The sequence below is a fragment of the Lynx canadensis genome, chromosome C1 (genome assembly GCF_007474595.2).
Source record: "Lynx canadensis isolate LIC74 chromosome C1, mLynCan4.pri.v2, whole genome shotgun sequence".
In the NCBI taxonomy this organism is placed as follows: Eukaryota; Metazoa; Chordata; class Mammalia; order Carnivora; family Felidae; genus Lynx; species Lynx canadensis.
In genome coordinates this window covers 131,073,096-131,091,230 of record NC_044310.1, presented here as the reverse complement: position 1 = coordinate 131,091,230, position 18,135 = coordinate 131,073,096, and the positions used below count along the sequence as shown (strand labels likewise).

General features: G+C 33.3%; 1 protein-coding gene across 1 annotated transcript in view; it reads left to right on the top strand.

Moving 5' to 3' along the window:
• LRP1B (LDL receptor related protein 1B) overlaps positions 1-18,135 on the top strand; it is a 282,197-nt gene that overhangs the window by 189,656 nt on the left and 74,406 nt on the right. Inside the window, 2 exon segments of the mRNA XM_032594106.1 lie at positions 1,297-1,422; positions 6,405-6,569. Coding sequence (XP_032449997.1) covers positions 1,297-1,422; positions 6,405-6,569 — 291 coding nt within the window.

The window sequence follows — 18,135 nt, the reverse complement described above, 5'->3', positions numbered from 1 at the left end:
TGATAACCAATAACAATCATAACATCAACATTCCATCTTTAAAATCATCCTAGGGGTACTGCTTTCAAGGGTTATATTTTCTCTGATTGTGACTTTTTTATTGTTACTTTCCCTCCTAGAAAAGAATAGGTAAATGTTTGATGTAATTATCTTGAAAGATATGTTCCAAACACAACTACCAAATATATTGAAGAACAAAGTAGAAAAAAAAAAAAGTGGCTGAAATAATGTCTTTTTGTATGAGTTTACACTTCAAGAAACTGTGTAAGATTTGTTGATAATGTTTATGGCAAATAAAAAGATATTTACCTCATTTGGTACAATTATCTGGAAAGGCAACAATTGGTAATTATCTAAATCAGTTCTAGAAACAGATTAAAATAGTACATAGCCCCCTAAGAACTTTCTGAAATGCTATCCAAGGTTTTATTGCTTTTTACCTGTGATCTGACATATTTAGTTCCAAGGTTAATATGAGTACACTCTCTATCATCCTCTAGTTCTGTTTGATTCTTATTCATAGTCAAATATTACCACCTTCGTAAAAACTACATAAACAAATAAAACTCTGCCCTAAGTATAATAGGTGTTTGAGTAGTGGTTCTAACAGAGTGAAAGCCATTTTTATAGTCATTCTAACGACAGATCCTCTAAGGAGAGCTGTGGAGTAAGTTATGACTGCAGAAGATGCTAATTGGTGAGAAATTTAGACAAAAATAAATGTGGCAGACATTTACATGCACATAAACTCCAACCTGATGTAAAGGAAACCATGTTAAATGTGGTGTTTAGGGAAAAAAAAGTCATATCCTCTGTTTGTGTTTTGAACAAGTACATATGGGTTATAAGTCTTTGTAAGTACGAGGGGGAAGTTGTTTCTGTCTGTTCAGCAGTTCTGAAGCTATCTAAAATGAGGATTAGGTCCCTCAAGACTTCAGTTGGCTGGATTTGTTTTACGTAGACCCAAACTGTACTTCGGTATCTCAGAGCAACTCTTTTACCAAAAATACGTCAGATGGAAGAGTGACAAAGCATATATTTGAATACTTTCTTCTCTCTTGGGAGAGAAGAAATGTAAATCAGGGTAAATTTCCTGTTAATGATGGATGTTGGTTAACACTTTCTCTTTACGTATAAAGGAGAATGGTAACATTGAAAGGACATACACCCAAAAGCAATTTGATAGGATGTCTTTTCAACATTGCTACTGCATCCTTTCACCTTGTTAAATTTTACATTTTTGAAGCCTATTGTACTTATAGTTATGATTTTTTTGTTTTCTTTTGTTTTAATCAGTACCCAATCCATGCTTGGACTTAGTGTGTGACTTCCTGTGTTTGCTGAATCCTTTTGGAGCCACCTGTGTGTGCCCAGAAGGAAAATACTTGATTAATGGTACTTGCAATGATGACAGCCTGTTAGGTAGGTAAACTTTATTATTCTGTAAATAAGAATTAATTTGTATGATAAATTTTCACAGCTATTGAAACTGAACAGAATTAGCTAGTCAATCATCAGTATAGCTGCCTTCATATCATTGGTTCTCGAATGCCTATGTAAACTACTCTCTCTGATGATGACTTTCTATCAATTTATTCCTCATTTATTCACAGAGCTGCACGGAGCACTTGCTATACATTTAAGACTAGATTAAGAACTTTGAAGTCAAATGCCAAATCAAGATACTTTTATATATCTCTTTTACCAGTGAGGATTATGATATTTCCCAGGATGCCATTTTGTTATAAGGTTAAACCCAGCCATTTTAAGGTTTATTCATTCATCAGATTCATGGTGAACAACTTCCATGCACCAAACACTAATTTACAAACTGAGGATAAGAAATGAAGTTGTAGTCTCTTCCGTGTAAAATTTGATTCACAATACATACTACTAATAATACTAATAAATATTTTGAGGGCTTATGAGCAAAACATAACACTAATTTAGAAACTAAGGACTAATTTTGAAACAAAACTGACAAGATTTATTCAGTCTTAGAACTCATATTTTAGAAGCTACATTAACATTAAAGCAAACATTTTAAAAAGTGAAACATTATTTCAGATGCTTATAAGTAATAAATAGCAAAAAATCAAAAATAAAATAACAAAAATCAAAAACCAAAATAGTATTGAAGAGATGTCTCTCAATTATCCAGGTTATCTGACGTTAAGTTCCCTCATAATCAAGACATTAACCATAATGGAAAAACAAATTGCTATTAAGTGAAAAGAAAATTAACACTCAGTAAATTTTATGACACAGACAAAAATATAGGGCTCCAAAATCCCTTCAGGATCACAACATTTTCCACTGAGATACACTTAGGATCTCTTCATAGCAGGGTTTTCTACCTGCTGTATTTTTCTCTGTTGGAACTCCTCACGTAAACACTGTGCCTTTGCCCTTAGTAAACATGTCTACACCCATATCATGTTCTCGTTGTTGTCTCCTGGGAGTTACATACAATCGGAAGACTTTTACCTTTACGATACTGTAAGTGTATAAAACTATCACAGCTCTTTCATTTAATATATATTCTTTAAGCATTGGATATGCAAAGCTGAAGAGGATGTAAAGGTGAAATGATGAATAGATCGATGTTTGTGTCAATTGAGATACATGGTACAGAAGAGACAGAGTTAAAACTACTTTGAGAATTCAGGTGATCATCCAGTTAGAGAATCGATTACAGTTTTCTGTAGAATATGACCTTAGAACAAGGTCTGTAAAGACAGATGGGATTCAGATTAAGTGGGAATGAGGGATCAGAACATTAAGACAGAGGAACTGAAAAGTCATGAAAATAAGGCATGTAGAGAAAATAGTGAGTCATTTATTTTAGTTAGGGTGTAGCATGTCTGAAGTACTGTTGTGGGTGGCAAGGTTAGAACTTTCTTAACAGAGAGCTAATTGTAAATCATGATTGGTATTTTGGATGAGTACTTTAGTGCCAGTTCTTGAAAAGGAAGCTGTCACTGGCACTAGAATGCACCCTTTCTTTTTATTGATTATCTTTCCAACCAGAGTAGCTGTGATCTCAACTGTGATGGTCAAGTAAGAGAATTACATGAACATTTTCAAATGTTATTAGGCACATTTTTCACTAGCTGCTCTGACATGGTCACGTAGGTAAACTATGTGTCGCCACATATTTCTCTTTAACCTCTCAGAAATAGATTTTTTTAAATATCAGTCTATCCTTGTGAGGAGATGGGCCACATTTTTACTAGTTCCACATACACTCTTAACCAATGATCTCACAGGTGTCCCCTATGTACTGTGTCTACCTGTATTAGAGACCCCTCAGAGAGAGATTAAGATTCTGCACAGAAGTATTCTACTAATGCCACCAATGTGACTTTTACATCGATTCAGATGTTATTAGTGTTGTTTTTATGGTCAAGTTGCCTATAATTTTTGCTGTTTTCCCTTTATAACTCGACATTAATATCTCTTCTACATAACACTCCTTTTTTCTTCTTTGCTTAGTGTAAATAATTTATCTAATAATCCACGTTTATTTATCCAGTAATCCAACAAATATACAGGAAGAGGTTGGCCTGGGGTAGATCTGAGGTCGAGCTTTGTTTTAGGCCAAGATCTATCACTTAACTAATTTATGTGACCCTGCCTTCCCTTAGTCTCCATTTCTCCTGTATAAAATTAGATTAACAATAAACATTACTACTAGTTGTAGTAATAATAAATATTTTTAAGGTTTATGAGCAAAGCACATGTAAGTATATGTATATTATTGTATTTAATTCCCCTGAGATCCCCAATGATAGTATTATCATTACCCCTATTTTTATAGATTAGGAAACTAAAGCATGAAGAGGCTCAGTTGATTGTCATCCCAAGGTGAACCTAGGCATTCTACACTCTTAACTGTCACACAGCACACCCCAGTGCCTCTATGTCACCTGTATTGTCCACGTCCAGAGTCACTGAAAATACTGGAAAGGACATATATAAACTGCCTAGCACAATGCTTTGCAAAAAGTAGGCACACAGCACTCTAAGATAAATCTATCATGAAGTAGGTAGGAAAATGAAGCAGGTTTTTCGCTATATTACATCACCAAATTTTATAGTTTTATGTTTAGAATGAGAAAGCATGTTTGTCTAACTATGCACTTATTCAAGATCTAAAACTTTTTAAGAAATTTCAGTTTTACTCTTTCAGATCTGATTGAAAGACATGATTTCAGGTACCTCCTAAAAGCTCATTTTGTAATTTAAAAAAAATTTACATTTTAAATAATCAGAGTGTTAAAAATATTCATATTGGCCTCTATGCATATGAGTCTTGGTAGCATACAGCTTGGACCACCTCAGTTAAGAATATAAATAAGGAGATTTCAGAATTATTGATTGGTGTAGATAAATGCCAATTAATTTTTTCCTGACATTAACATTTGATACAGCCAAGTTTTCTGCTCCTTATAATTACTTGTCTTTCTCTAGCTGCTATTGTTAAATGATGAGACACTGAATATTTTTAATCTTCATGTAAGAAATTTGAAATTCAAATGCTATTCATTCTTGGAAAAGTATTCACCTGCTCTTTCCTATAGTTGATTATAATTGCTGGAGCTTGGCTTCTAGGGGTGATTTAGTTATTGGCAAAAGCAGCCTTCTTTTTCATTATAAAACTATTACAGTTAGGTTTTGAAACTCCACTTCTATTTCATCAAACAGTGTTATATTTTAAAATTTCTGTTGCCTACGAGGCCCGTTGTAGAAATGCACTTGTCCTAACATGTCGAGATTTCGGCTTTTTTTTTAAATTTTTTAATGTTTATTTATTTTTGAGAGAAAGAGACAGAGTGTAAGCAGGGAAGGGGAAGAGAGAGAGAGGGAGACACAGAATCTGAAGTAGTCTTCAGCCTCTGAGCTGTCAGCACAGAGCCCAAAGTGGGGCTTGAACTCATGAACTGTGAGATCATGACCTGAGCTGAAATCGGATGCTTAACAGACTGAGCCACCCAGGCACCCCTAGATTTTGAATATCTATGTAGTTCACTTAGAACATTTACAGGTGAAAATGAACTCCCCACATAATAATCTTAACTGTGATCATAATGCCTTAAATATTTATCTTCACTGTTTACATTCACAGCTCCAATTAGGATCTTTTATGCTGAATGAATTAGAAATGTTTGGGTGAATTTTAAACTAAGAAAGCCTATAATTCCATTCTACATCTTTCTTGAGAACTCAACCTCTATATTCAACTCTTTGCTTTACAATGAGGCAAGTCTCAGAATTGTCTAGTACAGCTGATAAATAGTCTCTATTGATGACAATGGATATGATATTTGAATCTTCTTTTTTTTTAATTTGAAGTCACTGAGGTTCTTTACGGTGCTTGTATGATTATTGCAGTGATACATTAAAGCTTCCACTATGTATGGGCCAATATATCTTGAATAAGGAATACAGGCTATTTTGATTTGACCTTACTTCACTATAAAAGAGGCATGACTCTAGTAGAAGACATATTCTAGAGCCGAATGCTTCTTACAGTATTCTCAATCATTTGTGTTCCATTGGGCATTATGGACTGCCCTAAGTAAAGCAGTATTTCTAATGGAGCAAGGCCATGTTAGCACACATAGAAAAACAACCTGAAAAATTATTCCAAACCAATTCTTATCATAAATCAGACTCATCATATTTTTAAAAATAATTTTGCAACCCAAGGGAATGACTATCCTTTCTTATCCTCAACCAAAATGTATTAAGTAGACAGATGGTGCCTAATCATTTTCCATATGGAAATTTTACATATGGAAATGTTTCTGACACTGTTTTATCAACCTCTTTTACCAAATCTAAGTGACTTTTAGTTTTAAGTTGTTTATACATAGTTAATAAGGATGTATATCAAAGAATATACTTTCATTTAAATGTTTTTCTAGACCACAAATTATATGTGTGTGTGTGTGTGTGTGTGTGTGTATATATATATACTCTAAATCTATCCTACATATTTTAGTTTGTTTAAATATCAAATAGTCCTAAAAATAGGCCATGTTTGCTTATATCACAAAGAAAATGCATTGCTTATAAAATATTATATTTTTAGGAAGTTTCAGTTTGTTTTGTTAAAGTTTTAATAGATATAAGAAACGATTGATAATTCTTTACGCCTGAAGGATAACAGTTAATTCAATATTTGTATTCAACCTTCAACAGTGGTTAACATCTATGTCTCTGTTTTCAGGTAGTGTTTATACTATTTTGTTTCTTCTACTTTTATAGTAGAGGTATTTATTTGGAGAATTTTATTTAAAAAAGTAGATCCTAATATTTAATTTTTATTTATTTAAATTGTCCTTACTCTGCCATCCATTGAATAGCATGCTAATTTGTACATTTCTTCTTATAACCAGATGATTCATGCAAACTGACTTGTGAAAATGGAGGAAGATGCCTTTTAAATGAGAAGGGTGATTTGAGGTGTCACTGTTGGCCTAGTTATTCAGGAGACAGATGTGAAGTCAATCACTGTAGCAACTACTGTCAAAATGGAGGAACTTGTATGCCATCAACACTGGGTAAATATGTGAATGTCACTGTATATTAAAATAATTTGCATTTTTCCTTATATGTGAAAAACATAAAGAAAATATTTAATGTTACAGATATAATTCCTGATGTCTTAATAAAGAATACATAAACACAAGTTAAATATAATTGTTAATTCACCATAATCAGTAGCATTTGTTCTAAATTCAGTAGTGAAGTTCTAGTCACAAAATTAGCAATGGTACTGATCATTATCACGTGTTGAGTGCCTGCCATGTATCAGGGCTCAGTGTTCATAGATATTCTGATGCTGGCTTAGAATGATTAAGTAACACCAGTTTTATAAGCCTTATATGTTTGTCTCCAAAATCTGTTCTTCTTTATTTTAATTTTATTTAATTTTGATATTTCAAGGTAGAGATTTTTTTTTAATTTATTTAAATTCCAGTTAGTTAGCATTCAGGTGTACAATATAGTGATTCAACACTTCCATATAATACATGGTGCTCATCTCAACAAGTGCCCTCCTTAATCCCCATTGCCTATTCCACCTCCCATTCACCTCCCCTCTGGTAACCATCAGTTTGTCCTTTATAGATAATAGCTTTTTCTTGATTTACCTCTCCCTCTTTCCCCCCCCCCCTTTGCTCCTTTGTTTTGTTTCTTAAATTCTACATATGAGTGAACTCATACGGTATTTATCTTTCTTGGATTGACTTCTTTCACTTAGCATAGTACTGTCTACCTCCATCCATGTTGTTGCAAATGGCAAAATTTCATTATTTTTGTGGCTGAGTAATATTTCATTGTGTGTGTATATTACATCTTTATCCATTCATCAGTCGATGGGCATTTGGGCTGTTTCCATAATTTGCCTAGTGTAGATAATACTGCCTATTGTAGATAATACTGTAGATAATATTGTAGATAATACATTGGGGTGCATGTATCCCTTTGAATTAGTAATTTTCTATTCTTTGGGGAAATATCCAGTAGTGCAATTGCTGTATTGTAGGGTAGTTCTATATTCAACTTTTTGAGAAACTGTTTTCCAGAGTGGCTGCACCAGTTTACATTCTCACCAACAGTGCAAGAGGGTTACCCTTTCTCCATATCCTCACCAACACCTTTATATTTTGTGTTATTGATTTTAGCCATTCTGACAGGTGTAAGGTAATATCTCATTGTAATTTTGATTTGTATTTTCCTGATGATCAGTGATGTTGAGCATGTTTTCATGTGTCTGTTGTCCATCTTGATGTCTTATTTGGAAGAATGTGTTCTGCCCATTTTTTAGTTGGATTATTCATTTTTTGGATATGGAAGTTTTTTTTTTTTTCTTAATGTTTATTTATTGTGAGAGAGAGTGAGAGCAAGCAGTAGAGGGACAGAGAGAGGGAGAGAAAGAATCCCCAGCAGGCTTCGCATTTTCAATGCAGAGCCCGACATGGGGCTTGAACTCACAAACTGAGATCATGACCTGAGTCAAAATCTAGAGTCAGATACTTAACTGACTGAGCCACCCAGGCACCCCTGGATGTTGATTTTCAATAAGTTTTGGATACTAACCTTTCTCAGATATGTCATTTGCAAATATCTTCTTCTATTCTGTAGGTTTCCTTTTAGTTTTGTTGATTGTTTCCTTCATATGCAGAAGCTTTTCTATTTTGATGAAATCTCAACAGTTTATCTTTGCTTTTATTTCCCTGCCCTCAGGACACATATCTAGAAAGAAATTTCTGTGGCTGATAACAAATAGAGTACTACTTGTGTTCTTCTCTAGGATTTTTATGGTTTCATGTCTCACTTTTGGATCTTTAATCCATTTTGAATTTACTTTTGTGTATGGTATAAGAAAATGGTTCAGTTTCATTCTTTTACATGTTCTTTTTTAATTAAACAGTTTGCCTAATGCTAAACATCATTTGCTTTCGAAAATTAAATTAGGGGGACCTGGTTGGCTCAGTCAGTTAAGCGTCTGACTCCTGGTTTTGGCACAGACCATAATCTCATGGTTCATGGGTTTGAGCCCTGCCTCGGGCCCTGTGCTGACAGTGTGGGGCCTGCTTGGGATTCTCTCTTTCCTCTCTCTCTCTCTCTGCCCCTAGTCCACTCACAAGCTCTCTCTCCCAAAATAAATAAATTTAAAAAATTAAATTAAGTTAAATTAGGTTAAATTAAAAAATTAAATATCAATATACTATATCCTTACACCTGATAGCATCATAATTCCTATCTCAAATTATAACTACTTTGTTGGTATTGTAATACAGTGTATAATATGCTTTGAAAATATCAGGTTACTACATGTTAAGATATACTTGAAATTCTTATTAAACTATGCAATAGCTGTGTTTGCAAAAAGGATTTTCTACAGTGCATAAGTGAACATTAAAACATATTTTTTTACTTAGTTCTATTATATTTAAAACATGTTCCCATGGGAAAAAATTAACCCCAATGCATAATAAAAATATAATTTGTAAATTCCAAAAATCAGTCTAAAAGACAGTATGCAACTATTAGAGTGCAATTTATGCACATTTAATTCTACTACAATAAATGCAAATTTAGTCAAATGGAAAATTAATCCATATGATCTTCACATCCCCTACACAGTTAATTTCTGTCTTACTGGGAATTCTCACTGCTTCTATTGCGTACTTTATTTTTTGAAGCATTTAGTATAATGCTAACTGAAAAGAGCCACATGAAGAAGCATTTTCAGTGGAGTTCAGAGGAACCAAACTGTTTCTGATTTGCATTCTAATAGTAAAAGCATTACTATTTCTTTAAATTTGCCTTTATGTCTACAAATATTTTTAACTTATGACTAATTGATAATTAAGGTATTCTAACTACTTAATAGAATTCTGAAAAAAAATTCAGCAAGTTGATTGAAATAAAAAGGCACCAGATCTTACTACATATTTTCACTCTGCCTAGGAGAAGCTACTCCTTATGGTAGAGTATATTCCATTGTTGTGGGAGAAACTGTAGTACTGGGACCATCACTGAATATGCAAATGAAAATTGAATTAATGTGAAGTAAAAGGATATTAGGACACTGTAATTGTATTTTTGTAACACAGATACCATTTTCTTTAGGGAAGAAGCTTTTCTTTTACAAATGAGTTGTATAAAGATTTTATAATTTGTTAATTTTCTCATTAAGATAATAAAAATTACTGGGTTACAACCAGATGATTTTCTTATATTTATCTTTAGAAATATTTAAGCCAAGAAGAGTTTGGTACTCCAGACTATGAATATCTACTCAACCAGCAATGGATCCACAAGGACAAATCTCTATTGATTTTGCTGTCCTGTTAATGGATCCAAAACTACATGTGGATACAGCACAACTTTTAGTGTTTGATTCAAATCATTTGTCCAGATCTTGCTGTATTCTTAGTACATGTATTTTATCTTTGCACCCAGATAGAGTATTAGATCTTGATTTACATAGATAACATGTTCAAAAAATTATTTTTCAAATTAGTTATATAAATGAGTCCTTATATGAATTCAGCTTGAGATATGGCCATGAAGTTTATTGTCTTATAGCATCTAATTATTTATAATAATATCATATCCAAATAAGTCATCTACAAAGCATTTTTTACTTTTAAAGATATGGGTTTATAAAAACATTGTTTACTATTATAGACTGTAGAACCTCATTATCTCCACACAAATGTTAATTTGTTAAATAAATCCCAGTGGGCAATTCATGGATTTATTCATTGTTGGTTTACTTACAGTTAAGCCTTTTGGCAAATTCCTATGTGGACACTATATGACTAGGGTTTGGGGCAGCTTTAATTAAAATTTATAAGTTTATGACAGTTGTATAGAACTATAATAATTGAACAAAGGAAATGTCACCAGTTAATTAAAAGCACACATCTGAGAGGCATAATTAAAATTTTGCATCTAGGAATGAGTTTTTCCTCATTCCTTAAGTTTTTTTTTTTTTGAAAGAGAGAAAGCTAAAAATAAAATATATGAACTATATTCATATAGAAAAGTACTATAAAATGAAATCGTTTGACATTGATTATATCAGCAAGGGTGCATGTAGTTCATTTCTATGACCTCATAGGAGGAAATTGAGATAAAGTTTGCCTTAAGCAAAATAATGAAAATGAGAGTAAAGAATTGAATTTTTCAATCATTCTATTATAGAAAATAAAGAATAATTTAAGAATGTTTCTCATCATGGATATAATGAGGGTATTTATGTGATTAAATATATTTATATATTTACAATTAATCTTCACTTTTATAAATATTTATAATCTAAGGTATGTTGATGCTGTTTGGTGTTTTCCTTACTCTTATAAGTCTATTATTTAAAATTTCAGTGTTCATATCAAAATGAACCGAGGTTTTCTACACAGCTGATTTAGAGTAATAGAGCAAGAGAGTTTGTAAATTTGGGGCAATATAGCCAAATATTCCCACTCATACAGTTTGGAGTTATGCAGAAGGGAAAGCAGTTTTTAATTTGGGAAGTTTGAAAATACATAAAAGCAGGACTGGCTAGGCAAAGGAGTGACAATACAATTTTCTATATAGATAATATTTGTAATGAATATCTTAAATGAATATGAAAAGAAGAAGCAAAAACTCTGCTTAAGCCTTCTCTGTAACCACATCTGTGGACTTGGGCAATGAACGATTTTGTCCCCACAACTAAAACAGGAGTAAAGAGGAGTAAGGAAAGGCGGTGGGGGGTGGGGCGGGGGGAGATTCTTCTCACTATGTCTCCCTGCAACAGGCAGGGACTTTATAATTGTAAGCAAGTAGATGGTGAGACTTTCCTTTCTCATTCAGTCAGGCTCTTTCTGTTCAGGACACTGCCCCCAATATGAAGGTGGCATAGATCATGGCACTGCCATCAAATATTGGCTGCCCTAAAAGTGTTCTCTCCAAGTGTTCTCTCTCCCAGTTAAGCTAGGAACTTTTGGATACCCTGAAAACATCATGGGAGTAGTGACAAAACATGAACACTGATGTGTCTCAAGTCACATCTGTACCTAGGACATGGAGTACACAACCACCTAATTAACATCATGATAAAGGGTACGCATGCCCACCTTTAACTGCCCATCTTTGTTTTTCTTTCACTTTTACTTATATGAGAGCAACTTTTCATTTAAATTAAGCTTGATGTCCTAGCTTCCTCAACATAAATATTGTTTATATTTAGGGAATGCTGAGAGCTGGATATTTGGTCCTACTTGCTTTTTTAAGAATCCAAGAGAATATTAAGTTGAAAATGTAAAATCGAAAACATAAAATAGTGCATATAATGTTAACAAATATGTGACATAGAGAGACATAGCTATGACAAATCAAGTAGGAAAAAAAAACCAGAAAGCATACTGAGCAAATGACAGAAGACAAGTCTCACACATACATGCAAACATAGAAAAAAGGAAGATAAGAGGAAAAAGAGGGAGGAGGAGTTTGGAGAGGACAAAGCACAGGATCCCAGTCGCACACACATGAAACCAGCATCTTCAAATCACTATAAGAAGAAAATGTTCAGGGTAAAAATCTTGACGCAGGTAATTTGAAAATACTCATCAAGAGTTTTAAAATTTTTCTGTGTTCTTTAATTAACTAATGTCAGTTTTATAAACATATCCCAAGGATTATATAATGATAAAAAACAAAATATTTAGAAGTGAAGATGTTCAATATACTGTTATTTATAATGTAAAATTAGAGATAGAAACCTGAGTTCAAATAGTATGTAAAACATACCTAAAAGATGAATGTTATATGATAAATAAAACCAGAATTGTGGAATATATAACAATATAGGAAAACATTCATATTGTACTGTATTGTATTTTTATTGAAGTATGGTTGGCACACACTGTTACATTAATTTCATGCGTACAATTGAGTGATTTGGCAAGTCTATACGTTATGCTAAGCTCATCACAAGTGTATCTACCATCTGTTACCATACAGTGCTATTAAGGTATCATTGACCATATTCCCAGTGCTGGTACCTTTCATCCTCATGACTTATTCATTCCATAACTGGTAGCCCGTACCTCCCTCTCCCCTTCACCCATTTTGCCCATTCCCTAACCCCTCCCCTGTGGCAACCACCAGTTTGTTCTATGGGTCAGCTCTTTATATATGTTTGTTTGGGTTTTTAGATTCCATATATAAGTGGGATCATATGGAATTTTTCTTTCTCTATCTGAATTATTTCACTTAGCATAGTACCCTTTGGGTCCATCCATGTCATCACAGTGGCAAGATCTCATTCTTTTTCATGGCTGAATAATCTTCCATTGTACATATATATCCTATTTTTATTTATCTATCCAAAGACACTTAGATTACTTCCATATATTGGCTAGTATGAATAATGCTGCATCACTAATCATCAGGTAAATGCAAATCAAAACCACAATGAGATACCACCTCACACCAAGTCAGAATAGCTAGTACCAAAAAAAAAACAAGAAATAACAAATGTTAGCAAGGATATGGAGAAAAGGGAACCCTCATGCACTGTTGGTAGGAATGAAAATTAGTGTAACCACTATGGAAAATGGTATTTTGAGGTTCCTCAAAAATTAAAAATAAAAACATCATAAGATCCAGTAATTCACATTGCATTTTGAAGTTAAAAAGGACAAGAAGTGGCTATATGATTCCAAAATGGAAAAAATGCATACATAAAGTGTCTATATAAGGAAATAGATCCTTCTCTGTATGTATCTATTTTCTAAGCTCCCCAAGTAACATGCATTGCTGTTAGAAAGTAATAAAGTAATAATTATTATTATTGCCGATCACGGTAATTAATATATATTAATTAGACTGCTTATGAGTGGCGGGTGCTGTTCTCAGTCCTTGCACCTTCTCAAAAAACCTGTGAGAGACTGAAAGTAAGATTCTCTCTAATTCTGCTGCTGACTTTATGAAGCACAGTTACTGGTTCATTTGGACCACATGGTGGGAGCAGTACTAAGCTATTCAGTCTTATGACTTTCTAAGCTAATCTCGGATGGTTTGAGTTGGCTTCCTTCTATTCACAGAAAGGACAAAAATATTTCAGTTTCATTTTCACAAAGCTGGCTGAAAACGAACTTTCCAGAGGTATAAATAGATTGTGACCTATAATTTGAAACATGTCAGAATATATTAAGTAGTACTGGGAGGGCGCTAGGTAAAGTCCACAGTTTTTCCTTTTCTTTTTCAGGTTTGGTGAATAGTTCTCTGTAATCTTTATGATGCTTAAGACAACTCGACAGCTATAGTCAACTTACTAAAATTATGTATAAATGGGCACTTACTTTCAGTGCAGGAAAACATTAAATAAAGTGGAAAAGTAGAATGTCAAATCTCTTTATCAAAAAGAGTAGCAATTTTTTAAAGCATTCAAAACTTTTATTGAATCTAAGTCAGAAGTGAAGACAGATTTCACAAAGCAGAGTAGTCTTGGGGGTAAGAGGTCAGGAGAAGAACTTTCTGATAGCAATCTGGTATCCAACTAAATAATGCTGTAGTGACTTATTTCTCAACTTACTATTTTTATCCTATATAAAAGAACAAGAATGTGGGTTTTGTTCAAATACTAAAGATGTTGTGAGTAAAGAGCATGTAACTTTTATTTTTTTTAATGTTTATTTATTTATTTTGAGAGACAGGGAGAGAGAGAGAGAGAGAGAAAATGAGTAGGGGAGAGGCAAGGAGAGAGGGGGAGAGAGGATCCCAAGCAGGCTCCACACTCAGCACAGAGCCTGACTCAGGGCTCAGTCTCACAAGTGTGAGATCATGACCTAAGCTGAAATCAAGAGTCAGATGCTTAACTGATTAAGCCACCCAGGTACCCCAAGAGTATGTAACTTTTAGAGAGTATTTTCATAGAATATTAAATGTAAACATTTGTAAATATGTTCTGCAGTTTAAATGTCAATTAAATGCTATTACTTAGACTCAATGTGTTTATCAGACTATTTGAACTAAACAGTGACTATACATAGAAGACCAGTAGGTAGAAAACATTACAACCAGGGATAAAAATTTACAAGCACCAGACTTACTCAACCAGTACCAAATCAAACAGTATAAGAGGCAAGGTTCACACTGACAAATGAGTATGAATTCAAATAAATTGCTTAGAAAGAGAACTGACTAATGATGCTCACTAGCAGGTATCTACCTCTCAGAAATAATAAACGCTGTCACTGTCTCATAGGAAGCTCACATGTAATTACTTTTGCTAGCATTTCTTCATGGTAATCAACCACACATTTTCAAGCATTATGTGTATATGAAAAAAAAAAGGGTAATGATTTATTTGTCCAATATTGAGCAGAGAAGTAATTTTGCCTGCTTAAAGTCATACAATATTGATTAAATTGCACTGATGAGTAGCATCTTTATAATCAGCTTAAAAACTGTTTATTAAATAAATCTAGCTTTTAAAGACAGACACCAGTATTACATCAAGTTACTGAAAAATGCCAACAGATCACCTTTTTTTTTAATGTTTATTCATTTTTGAGAAACAGAGAGAGACAGACTGTGAGCGGGGCAATGGGCAAAGAGAGAGGGAGACACAGAATCCAAAGTAGGCTCCAGGCTCTGAGCGGTCAGCCCAGAGCCTGATGCAGGACTCGAACTCATGAACCGCGAGATCATGACCTGAGCTGAAGTCAGGAGCTTAACTGACTGAGCAACCCAGGTGCCCCCAACAGATCACCTTTATGATATTCAGATACAAATATATGCTTTTGAGCATCTTTATTGATATTTATTCATATATTATTTGACTCAAAGCTACACAGCAAATTTTACTCTAAAATTATTAGCAAATAGCGATTTCTATATGGAATATATATTCAGTAATTGTAATATTTTAGAAAATTTGCAGACATAATGTTAACTTTATTCTAGTGACTACTACATTTTGAATGCTTCATAAATGCCAAGAACTGTGGCAAATTTCCTAGATGTATTACCTTATTTAATGCTTATCACTCTGTAATGTCTACGTTGTGGCATTTTTCAGATGTGAGCTAGAGTGGTTAAGAAAACTAGAATCCAAGAAACTAGATTATTCCAGAGTCAGTGCTCAAAGACATTACCTATTATCAATGACAATAAGCAATATTGTCTGCCCATATCAGAGAAAGAGGCTGGCTATGACTATATAACTAAAAGTAACGTATAGTCAAATAGGCCCATTTATCCAGAGATAAACTATACCCAAATCCTATAAAGTTAATGCTCATTTAACAAGGAACAATGATAAATCATTGTAATATCCATGTGGTTGCCTATATAATAGAAAAGATTCAGTTTTTGTTAAATACTTTAAAACATTATTTTGAACTGATATATAGGTTGGGTAATGGGCATGTTATTTTCAAAAGAATACATATGGAAAATAATGTGTATGGGGATTCCATATGTAGTTTTTTAATAAAGGAATATGTACTCAGTTGAATTTAAATAATAACCTTTGTTGATAATTTATTTAACAATAATAGTAATATTAATACCAATACCACCACTACTACTAAGAGTAGTAATAATAATAATATGAATAATAATATATGAATAATTAATATATGTTAACAATAATATTAATACTAATAGTAGTAATAATGATACCACCGCTACTAATTGAATACTTGCTGTATGGCAGACATTGTGCCATGTGGTTTACCAGCACATAGTAGGCATTACTATCACCAGTTTACAGAATGAGATGCAAAATTAGATCTAGTAAGGAAAGCTAAGTTTTCCAAAAACACACAATTAATAAATATCTAATAGGATTTGATTTCCAGGTCTGCCTAATACCAAAAAACAAACTAACAAATAATTTAACTTTGTACCAAATTTATTTAGTTTCTGTTAATTATTCTTATGAACTATTTCTGAATCAATCATCTTTACTGAGACTAGTTTTGGTATGGAAGGGTCTTGCAAGGCCAGTGAAGTTTAAAGAACTTTGCTAAAATCTAAGACATTTCCATTTTTCTTGTGAGCAATCCAATCTTTAGTTGTGTCAATGAGTATTCCTTAATAATATTTATTATTGATTATAGGTATTTAATGCCTTCAGTTATATTTTCACTGTATTTAACATTAGTTACTGTTGGTTATCCAGTTAAATTTGAACAGTTTATTATTTATTTACCTTGTTGCATGAAAATTTGCTGGAACATTTTAGAGAATATATGCAACCAGTTCCCATTTATTTATGAATAGCAGATAAATTAATAATAAATTAATGGAGCAAATAAACTAAGCTCCATTTATTGTATACAGCTAGTAAGGCACTTTACTAACATATCGTGTCATGTTGAACTTGAGTATGGAGCAGACCTAGCACTGAGAGAACCTAGTCTACAGAAATCTACAGAACCTATGCTACCAGAACAATGTTTGTGAGAAGAATTTTCTCCCCTGTGGGTCCTACTGAGCATCCAGAGACATGCTCGAGACATACGACAAAGACTGAGAATGAAGGTCTGTCATTTAGAAAGGACAATGAGCCTAGAGTCAGAAAAATGAGCCTGAAGCATTCAGATAGAGAGACAAATATTGAAGCCATGAAATTGTATTGTATCACCAAAAAGAAGTTTGGAAGAACATATTTTAAGACCCAGAATGAGAAAACATAAAGGCAATTGAAAAGGACAGTTACAGAAAAAGAGAAATCAACAATAGCAGTATTTTAGAAACCAAGCAGAGATAGAAATTTTAAGAGTAGATGTGTTGGGGCGCCTGGGTGGCGCAGTCGGTTAAGCGTCCGACTTCAGCCAGGTCACGATCTCGCGGTCCGTGAGTTCGAGCCCCGCGTCGGGCTCTGGGCTGATGGCTCAGAGCCTGGAGCCTGTTTCCGATTCTGTGTCTCCCTCTCTCTCTGCCCCTCCCCCGTTCATGCTCTGTCTCTCTCTGTCCCAAAAATAAATAAACGTTGAAAAAAAAATTAAAAAAAAAAAGAGTAGATGTGTAATAAAAAATAAAAAAAAATAAATTTCAAAAATAAAATGTGTAAAATTATGGAGAACATTTGAGAAGGATGATTAAAAAGAAATCAGTGGATTCAGTGATTAAGAGATCAGAGATAAGCTTTGCAAGAGGACATAAATATACAGTAAAGACAACACCACACATTAACATCTCGATTCCTAAACCTTTCTTTCTGCTAGGGAGTCAGAATTCATTTATGTGAGCAATACATACATATTGAAAGTCTGGCTTCTCTTCTGAAACAACGAAGCATGTTGAGAAAGTAAAGAGAGAAAGTTTGAAAATGTTGGAGTCTGAGAGTGAGGTTGATGGAGAATTTCTGCTTTATCCCATCGCTGCCATACAAATTCAAATTTAACTTTGTCTTAAATAGATAATGGAGATAAAATGTGTAATTTAAGACAGTTTTCCAAAAGATTTTCTTAGAATGTTACAGTGTTTTTTTTTTTTAGGACACCGTTCCAAAGTCATACTTCTATATGGTGAATCTCATTCAGTAGAAACAACAACAGTAATAAACAATTAGAACTAAAGTGTCGCTGAGTACTTTCTATGTGGCTAGAACTT